At 37.7% G+C, this 17368-nt stretch overlaps 1 protein-coding gene across 2 annotated transcripts in view; it reads right to left on the bottom strand.

The window, feature by feature from the left end:
- Nucleotides 1-17368, bottom strand: part of ZCWPW2 (zinc finger CW-type and PWWP domain containing 2) — a 175749-nt gene that overhangs the window by 62092 nt on the left and 96289 nt on the right. The window contains exon 5 of one of the 2 annotated variants that reach the window (XM_069088546.1): nucleotides 11664-11725. The exons of the other annotated variant lie outside the window; for it this stretch is intronic. Coding sequence (XP_068944647.1) covers nucleotides 11664-11725 — 62 coding nt within the window. The remainder of the gene's footprint in view (nucleotides 1-11663; nucleotides 11726-17368) is intronic. 2 annotated transcript variants of the gene reach the window in all.

Below are 17368 nucleotides of genomic sequence, written 5' to 3'. Positions count from 1 at the left end.
GAAAAATAATAGCATTCATCGAGAGAATAAAGGGCAAGACCTTTACCTGAAATAATGGAAAAAAATGCAGAAGAAAGGGGATCTAGCAGTACCACGTATCAAACTATATTATGAAGCAGTAATCATCAAAATTATCTTGTACTGGTTGCAAACTAGAGAGGTCAACAGAAGGAACAGATTAGGTACACGATATACAGAAACAAACTAACCAACTAGGTAGCATTTTGATAACCATAAAATTCCCAGCTGCTAGACTAAGAACTGACTATTCAACAAAACTGCCTGAAAGATGAAAAGCAATCTGATAGAAATTAGGTATAAACTAACATCTCATACTGTATAACAATATAAGCTCCAAATGGATACATATATTAGACAGAGGAACAAGAAATAAATCTCCTTTCAGGGCAATAGGTAAGGAAAGAGTTTATGACCAAACAAGAGACAGAAAAGACCATATTAGATAAAATGTACAATTTTGTTTATATAAAATTAAAATGTTTTTGCACAAACAAAATTGGTGGGGCTAAAATTAGAAGGGAAAAAGGTAACAGGGAAAATTTTAGTTGCAAGTTTCTCTGAGAAATTTCTTATATCCAAGACATATATGGAACTGATTAGAATTTATAAGAATGGCCATTCCCCAATAGATAAATGATCCAAGCATATGAAATTAGTTTTTAAAAGAAGAAATCCAAACTCTCAAGAAATGAAAAAAAGTTTCATCTTATTAATATTTAGAGAAATTCAAAGTAAAGCAAATCTGAAATTCTACCTCATATCCATCAGAAAGGGGAAAATAACAAAATGTTGGAGAGGCTGCAGTAAACATGAATTCTGATACACTTCTGACTATTACTGAATTTGTCCAGACATTCTAGAAAGTAATTTGGAACCACATGCAAAAAGTCACTTCTTTGGCCCAACAATACAGTATGTGACCTATGCCCCTAATGAGAGCAAAAAGATTCATACTCATGAAAAATATTTATAGCAGTTCTTTTTGTAGTAGCAAAGAGCTAGAAATTGAGGAAATATCTTTCTTTTGAAGAATGGCTGAACAAATACCACTTCTGGGGGTGTATCCCAAAGAGATCATAAAAATGGGAAAAGGACCCACATGTACAAAAATATTTATAGCAGCTCATTCTGTGGTGGCCAAGAACCAGAGCTAAATAAGTTGTGGTATATGAATGTAAAAGAATATTATTGTGCTATAAGAAATGAGGAGCAGGAAGACTTCAGAGAAACCTGGAAAGACTTATATGAACTGATGCTGAGTGAGGGGAGTAGAACCAGGAGAACATTGTGCACAGTAGCAGCCACAGTGTGCAAGGACCGATTTTGATAAGACTTAGCCATTCTCAGCAATGCAAGGACCTAAAACAATTCCAAAGGAAACATGATGGAACATGCCAGTCACATCCAGAGAAAGAACCATTGAGTCAGAATACAGAATGGAGCAGACTATTTTCTTTTTTGTTTTGCTTTATTTTTTTCTTTCTCATGGTTTTTCCCATTCATTATAATCCTTCTATGCAACATGGCTAATGTGAAAATGTGTTTAATAGGAATATATGTGTAGTGCCCATATCATATCACAAGCCATCTTGGGGAGGGAAAGGACAGGGAGGGGGAGAATATTTAAAACCTATGGAAGTGAATGTTGAAAGTTAAAAATAAGAAACTTAATAAATTGGGAAAAAAGAATGGCTGAACAAATCATGGTGTATGAATGTAATGGAATATTATTGTACCATTAAAAAGGTATAATTTCAATGAAATCTGGGAAGATTTAATGCACCAATAGAGAATGAAGCAAGCAGAACAAGGGTAAAAATGTATATAACAACACTGTACAGAAAAATAACTTAGAAAGATTTAAGAATCTTTCTCTGATCAATTATATATTAAAAATTATCAAAATTATAGCCAACTATAATTGCAGCATTAACATTTCCAGATGAAGCATTCTTGACAGAGATCTAATGGACTAAAGATGTGAAATGAGACATACATTTTCATATATAGCCAATGCTGGGATTTGTTTTACTTGATTATATACATGTATATTTATATACACATACATATATATATACACACACACATGTATATATATGCATGTATTTGTTATAAGGCTTTTGTTGTATTTGGTTCTGGATTTTTTTATGGGGTGGGTATGAGAGGGAATAGGGATAGGGTAGCCAAACAAAAAGAAAAGAGGGCTATTGAGGCACCTTTCTTCTTTTTTAAAAACAGAAGAAAAAAAAAAGAGAAGACCAGACTTTTGAAAAACACAGAGATGCAGGGTAGTTTTGAAAGCTGCTGGTTGAATATACTTAAAAAGAAAAAGAAGTTATGTATAACAGAGATTTACAGTTTCATATATAATTTTTTTCTGTTCTACTATGGTATGGAAATGCTTGTTTTATTTGGTGTTTGTTAAGCTCAGAACAAAAGCATTTTTTTTTAAAATAGCATGGCGGGTAGGGTCAGCACAGTAGCATTACTCATAGAATTTATAGCTAATCTAGTTAAATCCATTCATTGGGCAGAGGAGGAAAGCTAGTCTGTGGGCTGTGAATTCATTTGCCCAAGGTTACAGAAGGTATCTAGTTGCAGAACACGGACATCTTCATGAGACTGTAAGGGAACACATTTCCTTGCTGGATAAAGAAGTTATTACTCAGTTCTATGACAACCTGCTCCATCACTGCCTAAGGGAAAGACTCAGGTGAAATGTTTGGCTTAAGTGCTGAATGATGGACAAATGAAAGGTGAAGGGATAGGACAATAAATTTCAGCAGGGTAAATCACTGTTTTTGATCATCATTCTGGACTCAAAAATCAATTTTTGTGGCAAAGAAATGGGAAAAACAATCATCTTTTACCAGCAAAATTGCACCCTGACAAAGGGGAACTTTGAATGCAAATTCAGAAAAGCTAGAGGAAGTGGCTGCTATAAGCTATTGTATTTTTGTTAACTCTAATGCTTCACTTCAATCAGATGTGCTGGAACCAAGCTAAAAACTATCTATTGAAGCACAATTCTTTCCTCTTGACAGAGAGGTGGGGAACTCTAGGTGTAGAAAACTGCATACACAAGGTTACTCTATTGTTCATTTTCTTTCTTATTGTGGGGGGGGGTCCTATGAATACAGGCACATATCAGTAAATGACTGTAATTTCTTTAAAGGCATCAGTAAAATTTGTTACAAAATAATAATATCCAGTCAGAGAGGGGAATTTGAACTCATATAGGTGTCTCTCAGACCCCAAAGCTGCAGATCTCCTAAGAAGTACTTGCCCCTCAATGGCTCTATAGGATGAAACAACAGAACAACCAGACAGGGAAGCTGCAAGGCCAGCTCCATCTTTTTCTCCATGCCCCAAGCCCTTGCAAGGACAATGAGAGTGAAGACAAGCCACCTCCAGTAAAGGGAAGCAATGTTACCACACAAAGGAAAACCCAAATGAAAAGCAAAATGAGATTGGAGACAGCCAGGCCTTCTTCCCAGGGGTTCTTCTACTCACTCATCTTTTTCCAGATAACTATGCCTGAGGCAAGAAGGCGGCAGAGGGCATCTGTTATAATATTTATCTTTGGAGAAAGATGCATTTAAAGCTAAATGAATTCTTAAGTGAGTTACAATACATGAATTCCATATTAATAGCAAATTTAGCAATTAATGCAGACTCCAAGGCATCTGATCATAAAGTGTAAGAACGTATATTAGCAATAGCAAGTATAGGAGCAGGACTTGTCATTTCATTGGTATAGGAAATTCTCAGATGAGGAAGCTACCCCTAAAGACCTGCAGGTCATTACTGTCTCTGAAATTTATAGTCTTACAGACTTGCCTAGAGTAAAAATGTCAAAACCACAGCCCCAGGTTGCATGGGACAGAAAAATTTCCTAATCTAATTGGGAAATGTTTAATACAATAAATAAAAATACAACACAACAGGGATAATTTTAATTTGTGGTTTCCTAACTCAATATGCTACTCCCAGTAATTCATTGCTATTTGAGTTTGACACCATTGGCCTGGAGCACTGAGAGGTTAAATGACTTGCCTATATTCAAAGAGACAATATGTGTCTACTTGAACCCACAGCCCCCTTGTTTCTAAGCCAGCTCTTTATCCACTATATTTCTCTGCCCCTCTGCTAGTAGTAATAACAAAGAAAATGTTCTTCCTGTGGAGAACTTTCCCAATAATATAGTGGAAAGTGGGAAATCTTTTCCTTTACAAAATATACTGAGATTTCCAAAATTCTCTGAAGAGTAGTCATTTTGATGTGAACTCAAAGGAAGTTCTCCAGTGGAGCTCCAGGGATCTGTTCTTAGATCCATTCAGTTTTACCTTTTTATCAATAACTTAGATGAGAGCAAAGATGGCAAACTTATCAGATCAGTAGATAATTCCTATCTGACAGGGATAATTAATAAGTATGATCAGGGTTATGGGCCTCACATGTTAGGAAGGACATTGATAAGTTGTAAAACATTCAGAGGATGAAGTAGTATGGCAAAAAGGCTTCAGGCCATGCTGGAAATGTTTAGCCTGAAGAAGAGAAGACTTAGAAGGAAATATGTTGTCTTCAAAGTATTTAAAGGGCAATCATTTGAAAAACTGATGAGATTTGCTCTGTCTAGGCTCATGGGTTATAAAAAAGGAAAAATGCACTGGAAGTTGCAAAGAGACAAATGTGAATGGTATGAGAAAAGACTATCTTCAATGAGCATGCAACAGTGCTCATCCTCAGGAGAGAACAGGTTTTCCCTCACTAAAGATCTGCAAGCAAAGAAAGGATACCGAGCTTTTTAGGATATCATAGCATGGATTTTCGTGGACTCAGTCTCTAAAAGGCCTTCTTACTCTGCAGTTCCTTGATTCTGTGATTTTAAGTGAAGATTCCCAAAAATCTTGCCACATTAGAGAATTAGACCATAGTTAATGAGATGAGATGCAACAGTGATAAATGTAAAGTCCTATATTTGAAATAAAAAAATCAGCTTCCCAAGAATAAGATGGAGGGAGATGGTAAAGGCTTTGTGAACTTCAAGTTCAATGAATTAAAAGTGTGACACGGCAGCCAAAAATATTAATTTGATCTTGTGTTACTTTAAAAGCTGCACAGCATCCAGAAAAGGAATCAGATACAACCCTGCTATATTCTGCCATAGATGATTCTCATCAGAAATATTGCTGCTTTCTGGGCACCAAACTTTAGGAAGTATTTTATAAACTAGAGAGTATCCAGAGGAATGTAACCAGGATGGTGAAATGCTTCAAGATCACTCCATATGAGAATCAGCTGAAAAAACTGGAGACGCAGGAGTAGAAGCAAGACCTCCCTGCTGCTCCGGCTTCCACCTTCCCCAATCCATGTAAAAAGGGGACTCTAAACAAATTTTGGAGCTGCAGAACCCACAAAATTACACAGAGAAACTAAACTCCCACTGAGGACAGCCCTGCAGGCCAGCAGGAATAGGCCAGCACAGTGCTCTGGAAGCCGAACCTAGCTGAGGCTTTGTCCCCAGGGCGGGTCTGACCAACCATCGGCCAGAGGGACTCCAGATTAGCAGCAGCTGTGGCCGTTTCCAGATTTATCAACACATAGATGCCAAGGACAAAGTGAGGGTTCAGTGCAGTCTGGACTTTGGGACCCAGTAAGTGGGAGTATGTGGTTTTTGCCCCCAGGGTGAGAAGCAGCTGAGACTCTGGCACAGAGAACCAGTCCCACATGGCAGCTTCAGCTCCTGGCCTGCAGAGTGTAGGGGACCAAGCACCAGTCTGAGGGGTAATCGCTCTTGCTTTAACCTTCTTGGATCTGGATTGCAGTCTAGGGTGGAGGTCCTAGGGTGTGTGTCCAGATTGCCAGAGCATGTGGAGACCTCAGAGAGGGCACCCAACTAATACCTCCGGCAGCTGAGAAACCCCCAGCGTTTGGGATGAAATCCCCTGTCTGGTGGCAGAGCCCTACTGTGGGAAAAAGCCCAGGGGTCAAGTGATTGAGGGATGACATGACCAGGCAAAGGAAATAAAGCAGACAGAAGATTCCAACATTAGACTCCTATTTTGGGGACAAAAAGGAGCAAAGCAGGAACAGGAGGAAGACAGTGAAGTCAGAACTCCTGCACCAAAAGCTTCAAAGGAAAATACAAGCTGGTTACAGGCCATAGAGGAAGTTAAGAAGCAGATAAGAGAAGTGGAGGAAAAATTGGAAAGAGAAATGAGAATGATGTAAGAAAATTATGAAATGAAAGTCAACAGCCTGACTGAGGAAAATAATACCTTAAAAAATAGACTAACTCAAATGGCAAAAGAGGCTCAAAAAGACAACGAGGAGAAGAATGCCTTAAAAAGCCGAATTTGCCAGATGGAAAAAGAATCTCAAAAGCTCAATGAGGAGAATCATTGCTTCAGAACTAGATTGGAGCAAATGGAAGCTAATGACTTTATGAGAAATCAAGATGCTGTTAAACAGATCCAAACAAATGAAAGAATAGAAAGCAATGTGAAATACCTCATGGGAAAAACCACTGACCTGGAAAATAGATCCAGGAGAGATAATTTAAAAATTATTGGGCTACCTGAAAGCCATGATCAAAGTAAGAACCTAGAAATCATCTTTCAGGAAGTTCTCAAGGAAAATTGCCCTGATGTTTTAGAACCAGAGGGCAAAATAGAGGTTGAAAGAATCTACCAGTCACCTCCTGAAAAAGATCCCAAAAAGAAAAATCCTAGGAATATTATAGCCAGGTCCCAGAATTCCCAGATCAAGGAGAGAATATTACAAGCAGCCAGGAAGAAACAATTTGAATATTGTGGAAACACAATCAGGATAACCCAGGATCTGGCAGTTTCTACACTGAGGGATCGAAGGGCTTGGAATATGATATTCCAGAGGTCAAAGGAGCTGGGATTAAAACCAAGAGTCACCTACTCAGCAAAACTGAGTATCATGTTTCAGCGGAAAATATGGTCATTCAGTGGAATAGAGGACTTTCAAGCATTCTTGCTGAAAAAAAAACAGAGTTGAATAGAAAATTTGACATTCAGATACAAGAAGCAAGAGAAGCATGAGATGGTAAACAGGGAAAAGAAATCATAAGAAACTTATCAAAGTTGAACTATTAACATTCCTAAATGGAAAAACAATAATTATAACTTATGAAACTTTTCTAGTAGTTGAAGGGAATAGAAATATATATATATATATACATATATATATATGAGGGTATAGGGGCCTATGAATACATATGTGAATGTGTGTATACATGTTTACAGCTATATATAGATAGAGGGCAGAGGACCAATTTAACAGGAAGGGATGATACTTAAAAGGTGAAATTAAGAGGTGAGAGAGGAATATAATGAGAGTAGATGAAGAAAGACAGAATGGGGTAAACTATCTCATATAGAAGAGGCAAGGGAAAATCGTTACAATGGAGGGGAAGAATAGGAAGGCAAAAGGGAATGGGTCAACCTTATTCCCATTGAATTTGGCTTGAGGAAGGAATGAAATACACACTAAATAGGGTATCTCACCCTCCAGGAGAGTAGGGGGGGAAGGAGATGAGAGGGGGGGGATGATGGAAGGGAGGGCAGGCTGGGGAAAGGGAATTTAGAAGCACCCACTTCTGAAAAGGGACAGGATCAAAGCAGAGAATAGAACAAGTGAGAGGTGGGATAGGAGGAAGGGAAATATAGTCAGTCTTTTACAATATATCTACTATGTTACTGTTTTGCATTAGCCACACATGTACAATCTATACTGAACTGCTTATCTTCTCCGTAAGAGTGGGTGACAAGGGAGGAAGGGAATGAATCTGGAATTTGAAGTTTTAAAATCAAATATTTAAATATATATACATATGTATATATACTACTATTAATACTATTTTACATGTAATTGGGAAATAAGATATACAGGCACTGGGGCGTAGAGATCCACTGGAAAAGTCGAAAGGGGTATGGGAGAAAATATGGGAGAGAGCAGATTGGAGGAGGGCATATCCTGTGGGACTGCTATTTTGGGGCAGTGGATAGGGGAAAAATGGGGAGAAAATTTGTAACTCGAAATCTGGAGGAAATGAATGATGTAAATCAGAAGTTAATAAAGCATTTGAAATATGAAAAAAAACTGGAGATGCTTATTAAAAATATTCATGATAATGGTGGTCATAGTAGCTAACATATACACACATATATGTATATGTTATATGTATACATACATATACGTACATATATATGGAGGGGAAGGGAAAGGGGGAGAAAGGGAGAGAGGGGGGGAGAGAGGAACAGAGAGAGAGAGAGAACAAGCATATCAAGGTTTGAAAAGAACTTTACATATATTATGGCAACTGATCATTACAAAAACCCTGAAGAGTAGACTGCCCCTTGGTTTAGAGTATGAAGAAGATAAGATTCAAGAGAAATAGGTAGGGTTGCAATCCTCAAGTATTTGAAGACTTCTCATATCAAAGAAAGAAAAGACTTGTTCTTCAGAGTCCCAAAGGACAGAATTCAAAGCAATTGTTGAAAGCTGCAAAAAGGTGAGTTTAGGTTACTATGAGGACAAACCTCTTAATAATTAGAGGTGTCCAATTATGGCTTCCTGAGTAAGTCATGGTGGGCCCTCTCTGTGACAGTTTTCAAGCAAAAGCTCAATGATCATGTACCAGGTATGTTTTGGATGGGATTCTTATCCAAGTATGGATTAGGTCAAATGTCCACCAAGATACAACCATGAGACTATGATTCTAGAAATTTTTCATTAAATCAAAGTGTTTTTAACTTCAATCATTCAGTAGCATTTATGAAGTGCCTACTATGCATCAGCACTGTGCAAGTACTATAAGTAAGTATCACAATAGACACCAGTGAGGTTTAGAGACATCATTTTCATCTGTCCTCTCAAAACCACCTTGTTTTGATCCTACCAGGCTAGTAGTGCTCTTAAATTTTTTAATAGTTTTTAAGACTCTCATTCTCCCAAACTGCTTCCCAGGAAATCTCCCTTCTCTCAAGGTAAGGCCATAATTAGTGAAATTAATTATTCATATAAAATAAGAAGCTATTCAAACAATTCAATGTGTCAATGGCAGCAAAACAAAGAGTGACATTAGAAGCAGTGACTAGGGCAGCAACACTGACCCCTGCTAGGATAATACCTTGTGACAGTAACAACAGTCACTACACCCTCATCTCATCTAGTTAAGAATATAGCCCTCCAGCCTGAACTCTGAGTCACCTCATATTTTTATGAGCAGAAAAATAACAATATGATCCCCCGCTTTATAATAGATACTTGATTTTTATTACCATTGAGTTCAATCAGACTTAAGACCCACTGTGCATGGAAAACTAAAAGCTACCTTACTAAATTTAATGAAGATTGAACCTATAATGAAGCTATCTAGTCAACTATTAAATAGAAGCTAAGAGAACCTAATCAAAATTAAATACAAATGCCTAATAATAAGATTGTTATTGCTACAAAGTAGCCATATAACCTAGACTTACCAGAGAAAGTGCACATTTATCAGCATAGAGACAGTCCTGCTTTACACTGCTCCTTTCCTCTAAACCTTTCATTTTGTCTTACCCATCTGACCTCTCTCCTTCCCCCTCACTGTGACACTTCAGCTCAGTCCCACAGTCCATCACCTCTTTTCTGGTCTTTCTCCCCCCCCCCCCCCCCAGTAGTGACCTTCTTATTGGCCAATCCAACTACACATTTTTGACTGACTTTGAATCCTGTAGCTCTTGTCCTCGTGCCATCATCAGCCAAGCTTAACTCAATCCCAGATCTGGATTACCCCTTACCAAACTCGCTGTTCATATTCATGTGCTGATGAACAGTCCTTGAATATGTCTTATAACCATGCCAAACTAAGAAAATAGCATTGGTCTATCTTTGATTAGGCAGCCAGATATATGGTGGTGAGAGAGAGTGTAAGTGGAAAAGTGAGCTGAGGCTGGGAAAGGTGGCACAATAACAGCCCAAATGGTGGTAGGACCTGGGTCTTTGTCCTCTGGCACTTTCACTGTGTTGAGGATTGGGAGATCATAGTTATCTGTGTGATTTTCTGTGCATTTTTTGGTTTGTGCTGTTCCACAATCCAAAAGGAGCAGCAGCAGCTGAAGAAAGTTGGAGGAGGACAGAATGGGGATGTTGTGTTTCAGATTAAGCTGAGAGTTATTTATCTAAAAGGTACCTGCTTGGGCTTAATCCCAATTCCCACTCTAAAGAAGAGATATCCAGCAGGGAAGATGATGGGAGACTTGGGCTCTGAGTCACACTCTAGAGCACATGAATACTGGATGTCTTTCCTTTTTTTCAGTTACTGAATCCAACCACCTTCTGATCTCAAGGTGTTGATTCGTAGCTCATGCTTGGTCTTCTTCCCAAGCCAGTGGATCCTATAAATTGTGTTGTTGTTGTTAACAATAATAACAAACAAAACTGCATTAGAACACACAGTCTGTGATAACTTTTTCCTCTTGCCCCTTCCTCTCCCTCTCTTTGGCCCATTTCTTCCCTCTTTCCTGGGGTTCATCTTCACTCCTCAGAACATAACTTTATTTAAAGCACTTAATCTTCTGCCATACTGAATTTCTTTCAAAAGAAAAGGAGCATCAAAAGCATAACTCCCACGAAAATTCTAGTGTCTTGTTGAAGATGACAAACTAGAAGTGTGCAGACCTAATTACAGCAGGACTGCTAAAGTTCTGCATACTTTAAATAAAAAGGAATGCTTAACCCCAATAAGATACAATCTGCTATTACCTTATTTCTGGGGCCCTTGGTCACATTCAATCTGCCCACTGCCCACCCCATTCTCCAAGAAGAATTCCCCTAAAGAATGTCCATTAGGTTCATTCTGTAGCTTTCTTTTTCTTCTGTCACCAACATATTGGGTTAACTTAGATACGAAACTATGACATTTAAATAAGTGCTCTTGTACATTCTTTCAGTGGTGTTCCATTGTAAGACTGCTACTTAAAGAGAAAAACAGAGTTCATTCTTTTCAAGACATCACTATACCAGTAGCTAGCTTTATGTTAATCTTCTCAACATGAAATACACAAACTGCCTTACAAAGTTATAACTATTTTAATACATTATTTCCTTGACACAGGCTAATAAAAAGAATCTATATTCAGATCACCTGTAGAGATAACTGGTACTTCATTTATCACCCCACTTGTACTTAAGGAAAAGTCAATTTTTAGTTGTATTAGGTATTAAACTTTTCAGTGATACCTGTTTATGCACATGATATTATGAATGTAAGATCACAACTTGAAAATACATGTGTATATGTGTATATTAAAGACATATTCCAAAAATAATAATAGTTCAATTTTCTAATTCCATTTTATTCATTATTCTGCATCATTTTGCTATATGGTAATTCTAGGATACTGTGTTGCAGAATCCTGCATAATGGCCTACCATTGGCATTCCATGGTCAATACAGACCTACAGTAGTAAGACTTAAAGAAAACATATAACAAAATACCTACATTTAAAACCTATGAAGCTGATAATGTTCCATTATACTTTATACTTTGATGATCTAAATTTAATTTTTCTTAAGACAGTAGAGATTAAGGTTAATTATGCACAGTAAAACTAAAACTTACTCTTTTCTTGGCTTTTACGACAGCTTTAATATTTGCTTCAGGTTTGTCCACTAAAGGCATCCCTATAAAATATTGAGAAAAGAGCAAATTTAGCAATAACTTATTAAATACCTGCTATGTGAAGCATGCTATGCTAGGCACTGTAGGAAATACCAAATTTAGATAAGAACTAATTCTTATCATAATGGAGTATGCTATGTAGTTTAGGAGAGGAATAAGATACGCACATGCGGCACACGGACGCTGGTTGTTCATTTGTTTGTTGTCCTTTCTTGAAGAGGACCAAAATGACATCACATTGTTGAAGTCAAGGTGCAGTGTGGGTAACTGTGGCTAATCAGCCTGATACAAACTCAGAAAGCTCTCGCACAGGTCAGGCAAAAGCAGGCCACATGAACACTGGCTACGTCTGCACATCTCACATTTCTTTTGAGCTGTTGAAATTCTGCTTCTCTCATGCAGCACAGCCCTTCTCTGATTTAAGCACACCGTGATGGGCAGTCCTTTGTAAGCATCTCCCAAGTCACACAATTGATTCCAAAGGTCTTCAGAGAGGCCTTGAGAGTATCCTTATATTACTTCTTCTGATCAACATCTAAATGCCTGCTTTGTGTGAGTTCTCCAGAAAATAAGTCTTTTAGGTTGGTGTATGTTTGGTTTTCAAACAACATGGCCAGACCATTGGAGGTATTTACTCTCTGCAGTAGAGTTTGAATGCTTGGCAGGTTAGCACAAGAAAGAACCTCAGGGTCTGGTACCTTATCTTGCCAGGTGATCTTCAGAATCTTCCTAAGACAATTCAAAAGGAAGCAATTCGGTTTCCTAGTATGGCACTGGTAGACTGTCTAGGTTTCACAGGCATACAACAATGAAGTCAGCACAATGACTCTGTGGACCTTCAGTCTTGTAAGCAGCCTAGTACCTCTTCATTTCCACACTTTCCTTTGGAGTCTCCCAAACACTAAGCTACCTCTGGCAATGTATGTGTCAGCTTAACTACCTAATGTGTGCATCCTGGGAAAGTATACTGCCAAGGTAAGTATTCAAAATTTCTCCATTTGCTATAATCAGTGGTTTCACTCATGGATGGTGTGGTACTGGCTGGTAAAGAATCTGTGTTTTCTTGCTGTTGTGCCAAAATTAGCATAAGCAACCTAAAAAATCAATCCATACATTGCTGCATCTCAGCTTCAGAGGCTGCATTGAGTGCACTATCATCTGTGAATAAAAAATCATGCACCAACACTCCCTCCACTTTAGTCTTGGCTTGTAGCCTTTTCAAATTAAATAATTTATACACAGCACTTCGGAAATACAACAGGTATATTTTTTAAAAGTGCAAAACAGTTACTTCTGAAGTCCAAGAGGTCATTAACAACAGAAGACTCAAGGAAGACTTCCTAAAGGAGGCATCATGTAAGTTGTGTTTAAAGGATGGGGAAAATTCCAAAGATTAAGAGGGGCGGGGGATGGTGAGCATCCTCGGCATTCAGAATCACGTAAGCAAAGACATGGGTGAAAAGTGCAATGTGTATCAGGGTATAGAGAGCAATCTAGTCCTATTGCATGGCAGAGTATTGAGGGCAGTAAGGTGAAGAAGTGGGTAGCATGCCTGGAATCAGAAAGACTCAAATCTGGTCTCAGACATTCACTAGTTGTGTAACCCTGAGCAAATCACTCAACCCTGTTTGTTTCAGTTTCCTCATCTGGAAAATGAGACAGAGAAGGAAATGGAAAACCACTTCAGTATCTTTGCCAAGAAAACCCCAGATGTGGTCACAAAGAGTTGGACACAAATGAAAAATAACTCAATATCAAAAACAACAATATGAGATAAAACTGGGTAGTGCCAGATGATTGATCTTAAATGTCAAGCAAAGAGGCTTTATTCAGTAGGGAATAAGCACCACTAAAGATTCTATAACATAAAATATATCTGTCTAGATCTAGATCTATCCCTAGGTGATACTATTCTGGTAACAGGACTTAGGATACATAGGAAGGTAAAGACCAGGAAGACCTGTTAGAAAACTCCTGTAATACACCAAGGATATGGTGATGAGGACCTCTAGTAGTGAAGCAACAGTGGGAATAGAGAGGAAGTGATAGATGTAAAAGATGTGGGGACACCATCGAATAAGGAAGACTATGTGAATGGTGTGAATGGTAGAACCACTAAAGAAATGACAAAATTTAACCAAGCAAATCATGTTAAATCAAAATCAAACTTATGCATTTTTTCAGTACTACTGATTTTAAAGAAAACCTTAACACCAAAATAATCCTCAAACTGAATTTGAACCAAAGTTACATCTAATATCCTGTAATAAACACAGTAAAAATAGCAAATTATGTTTTCAGTCATCAAAGTTATTTTTCTATTACTGAAGATGAATTTTCCACCTCCAAAGGAATTTATCTAACTTGAATTTTGTCAAAAATGGTCCAAAAGAATTTTGTAATATATTTATTTAAATGTCCAAATGATACTACTATCTATAGCTTTCAAAATCTACCTTGAAATAGAATGAAAATTGATTTAAACTAGGTAACTGTGATATATATAATTTAGACCCCAAATCTGCAAAACTTATACTCAAAAGTTATTAGTGTTTTCATAGCGATGTTCCTTAGCACTGTCAGGAATTGCCCTACTTTCCAAAGAATAATGAAAATCTTTCAAAGTTTAAAATTATAAGCAAGCTTCCTATACCATCAAAGCAGTGCCAGGTTCAAATTCAGTAATTCTCCCTACTTTCTATAAGCTGAATTTTTCCATTGTGGTAAATATGGAATTTCTTCTCTTCAGAAATTCCTATTATCTACAGAGACTTTGAATTTATACAGAAAAAAAAACCATCTAACAGGAAACACAGATGAAAATGATGAGGGATGGCTTCATAACGCATTGCACTCCTCTTCTGATCTATGTCCAAGTAACTTTATTTATTAAGCACATAAGAGGAATTGCAGGGAATAAATGAAAATATTCCAAATGAGTAGAAGGAGTCATGTCATGCCACATATAGAAGGTGTGGAGAGGAAGAACCTGGGCAAGCGCACAAGGTTACAGGATGATGCCTATGTTCTGGTTTTAACAATATCTTACTGTATAAAGTATTTACACTTCCCCTGTTGACAGCACATTTGGTACTTCAGGATATTTCCTTGATGGGATGGGATGAGCACCTTTACCAATGACATGATACTGAGGATGACTGAGTCATAGCATTTAAAGATGAGTAGATTATAGCCAGCATGCAACTGAGCTATACCTTTGGACCTGTCCTTTAAAGAGAAACAGAAAACAGCTTATGGCTGAACACGGACAGAGATCCTGCAAAGTTGAGAAGACTTGGGTCCCTGAGGTAGGTTGGGAAACTGCTTATCCATGCGGACTTCTAAAGGGAACTCCTTGATCAGAGAGGTATTTCAGCCTTGGAGAGGCAGTGGCAGAGAAGGGAAAGGAGTTCTTGGAAGAGGAAGCATCCTAGACGATTCTCATATCTTAAGTGATGGTTCAGTCATCCAAATTTTTTTCAGATACCATTCTCTCAACCAACAACTCACTTACCAAATCTACATTTCTCTTCAATTAGTATTAGTGAAGAAATACTACCCTCTCTCCATTGTCTTCAATTTCATCCTTGACTTCATAATCCCTAGCTAGATTCCTTCTAGCAATACCATTCACCCTCAACAAAAACCATCAAATGGATGCAATTGCTTTTGGATTTTACAAATCTCAGGTGATGCTGTCTATGCTCTGGATTCACACCTTTGGTTGCTAGCATGACCTCCTATTCTTCATATCAGATAAACATGATGCATGGCTCCTACCACTCAGGATTCAGGAACTTGGAATGTATGGAGCAGAAAAAGAAAGAGAGTTAGGTGATACTCCTTGTGTGGAAAGATTTCTTCCCCAGATGTTCCTGCAGAAGTACCTGGCTAGACTCAGACTCGATTTGAAGTTTGAGTCTATATCAATGTTGGATCTTTGGAGATACAATGAGGCATAAAGAGCTCTGATCTTGGAGTCATGAAGGATTAAGCTCAAGTTCTGTCCCTGACACAGACTGACCCACATCTATCCTCTTACCAGTGCTGCCTAGTTGTCAGGGGGAGTGCTTGGTGGTAGCTCTTTCAGGGATATTTGGTGGGGTGACCCTCAAAATCAACTTTCCAAACTTCACTACTGTCTGGATGGCAATGTTATTCTTACATCATCCAGGTCTGGAACCTTAGAGTAATACTTGACTCTTTCTTCCCACTCAACTCCTATAGCAAACTAGTTGCCAAGTTTTGCTGATCAAATTTCCATAACATCTCTCATATTTGTCCCCTTTGTTCAACTCTCAAAGCCTCTTCCCTAGTTCATCCCCTCCAGTGTACCTTATTGACCCTTCCAGGCTCTAAGCTCTTACCTCTCAAAACTATTTTCCATACAGTTGCCAAATCAGTGTTTAAAACCCAGGTCTGACCCCTACTTTTGTTACCCAGTCTCTGAACACTCCCAGTGATAAGGTCCTATTCGTAAAGTGCTTGCAAACCTTAATGCACCATGTAAATGCTAAGTGATGATGGTGATGATGATGATAATAATGATGATGAAGGTGATTAAGAATTCTTTATTGAAGCAGTTTAATATATAACTGAAAAGTCCTATTTTTTAAAGAGCGAATCAAACTCTTTCCTTGAAACGTCTAACCATTCTAATCCAACAAGTTAGTCCTAATTCAAAACTATCTCAGTTCCTTGGAGTTTGCTCTAACAAAACTTGCCCTATATTTGTATAGTATTTACCTACCATAGAGAAATTGGAAATTGAATCATTCTACAGAATACTATTTGATACCTAGTAAGAAAAGTTTCTCTGAATTCTAGAAAAGGCTACCTTCTGTAGAAAGCATAGCCAAGATGTCTGTGGGGATTAAGACATTTCACTTTTAGGGATAAAAGAAAAAAATTTCAAGGTAAGATTAATAGCTTCAGGGCTTGCTTTAGGATAAATGAAACAGCCTGGGTCCTGAAGCTCTCAAAGTTGGAAGGCAACATCAAATAAAAGAAAGAAATAAGGTAGGGAGTGACACATCGCCTGCATCCAGACTTTTTTAAAATGACAATCAACATTCTGAGTAGGACAAGAGCATGTTTTCCCATGGCCCCTTGGGCTGCAATTATCCCTAGCCACTTCTTTTTTATTAATGTGTCAAATGTGAGACTCAAAAATATTAAGGATATTTAGGAGAAATAAAATGACTATGTTGACTTGATGGGGAAAAAAATAAGAGTGGCACTACCCACCCAATGACATCACAACTACCAGTGTTGTTTCAGAAATATGAGAATTTTCACTAAAAATAGCTACTGAAAAATATATCCCTATCCAACTCAAAAAAAAAAAAGATTCCAATGTTGCCTTGCACTTTCTTTTTAAGATGAATAACTGCTTTTGGCATGTTGAAAAACATTGACAAGTACTGTAGAATGAGCCCTAAGACCATTGAGTTTACAGGATAGATAGATAGATAGATAGATAGTTAGATAGATAGTTAGATAGATAGATAGATAGATAGATAGATAGATAGATAGATAGATAGATGATAGATAGTTAGATAGATAGATTTTTTTTTAATTTAACTATGGCTTTTAATTTTGAACTACATTATCCTAAGATCCACAAGAGGGATCTTTGAATGTAT

Source organism: Petaurus breviceps, unplaced genomic scaffold, assembly GCF_028583685.1.
Source record: "Petaurus breviceps papuanus isolate PSGF00001 unplaced genomic scaffold, PetGlider_PUasm1.0 185, whole genome shotgun sequence".
In the NCBI taxonomy this organism is placed as follows: domain Eukaryota; kingdom Metazoa; phylum Chordata; class Mammalia; order Diprotodontia; family Petauridae; genus Petaurus; species Petaurus breviceps.
The sequence above is the reverse complement of the archived record's forward strand: the minus strand, read 5'-3'. Positions and strand labels throughout refer to the sequence as shown.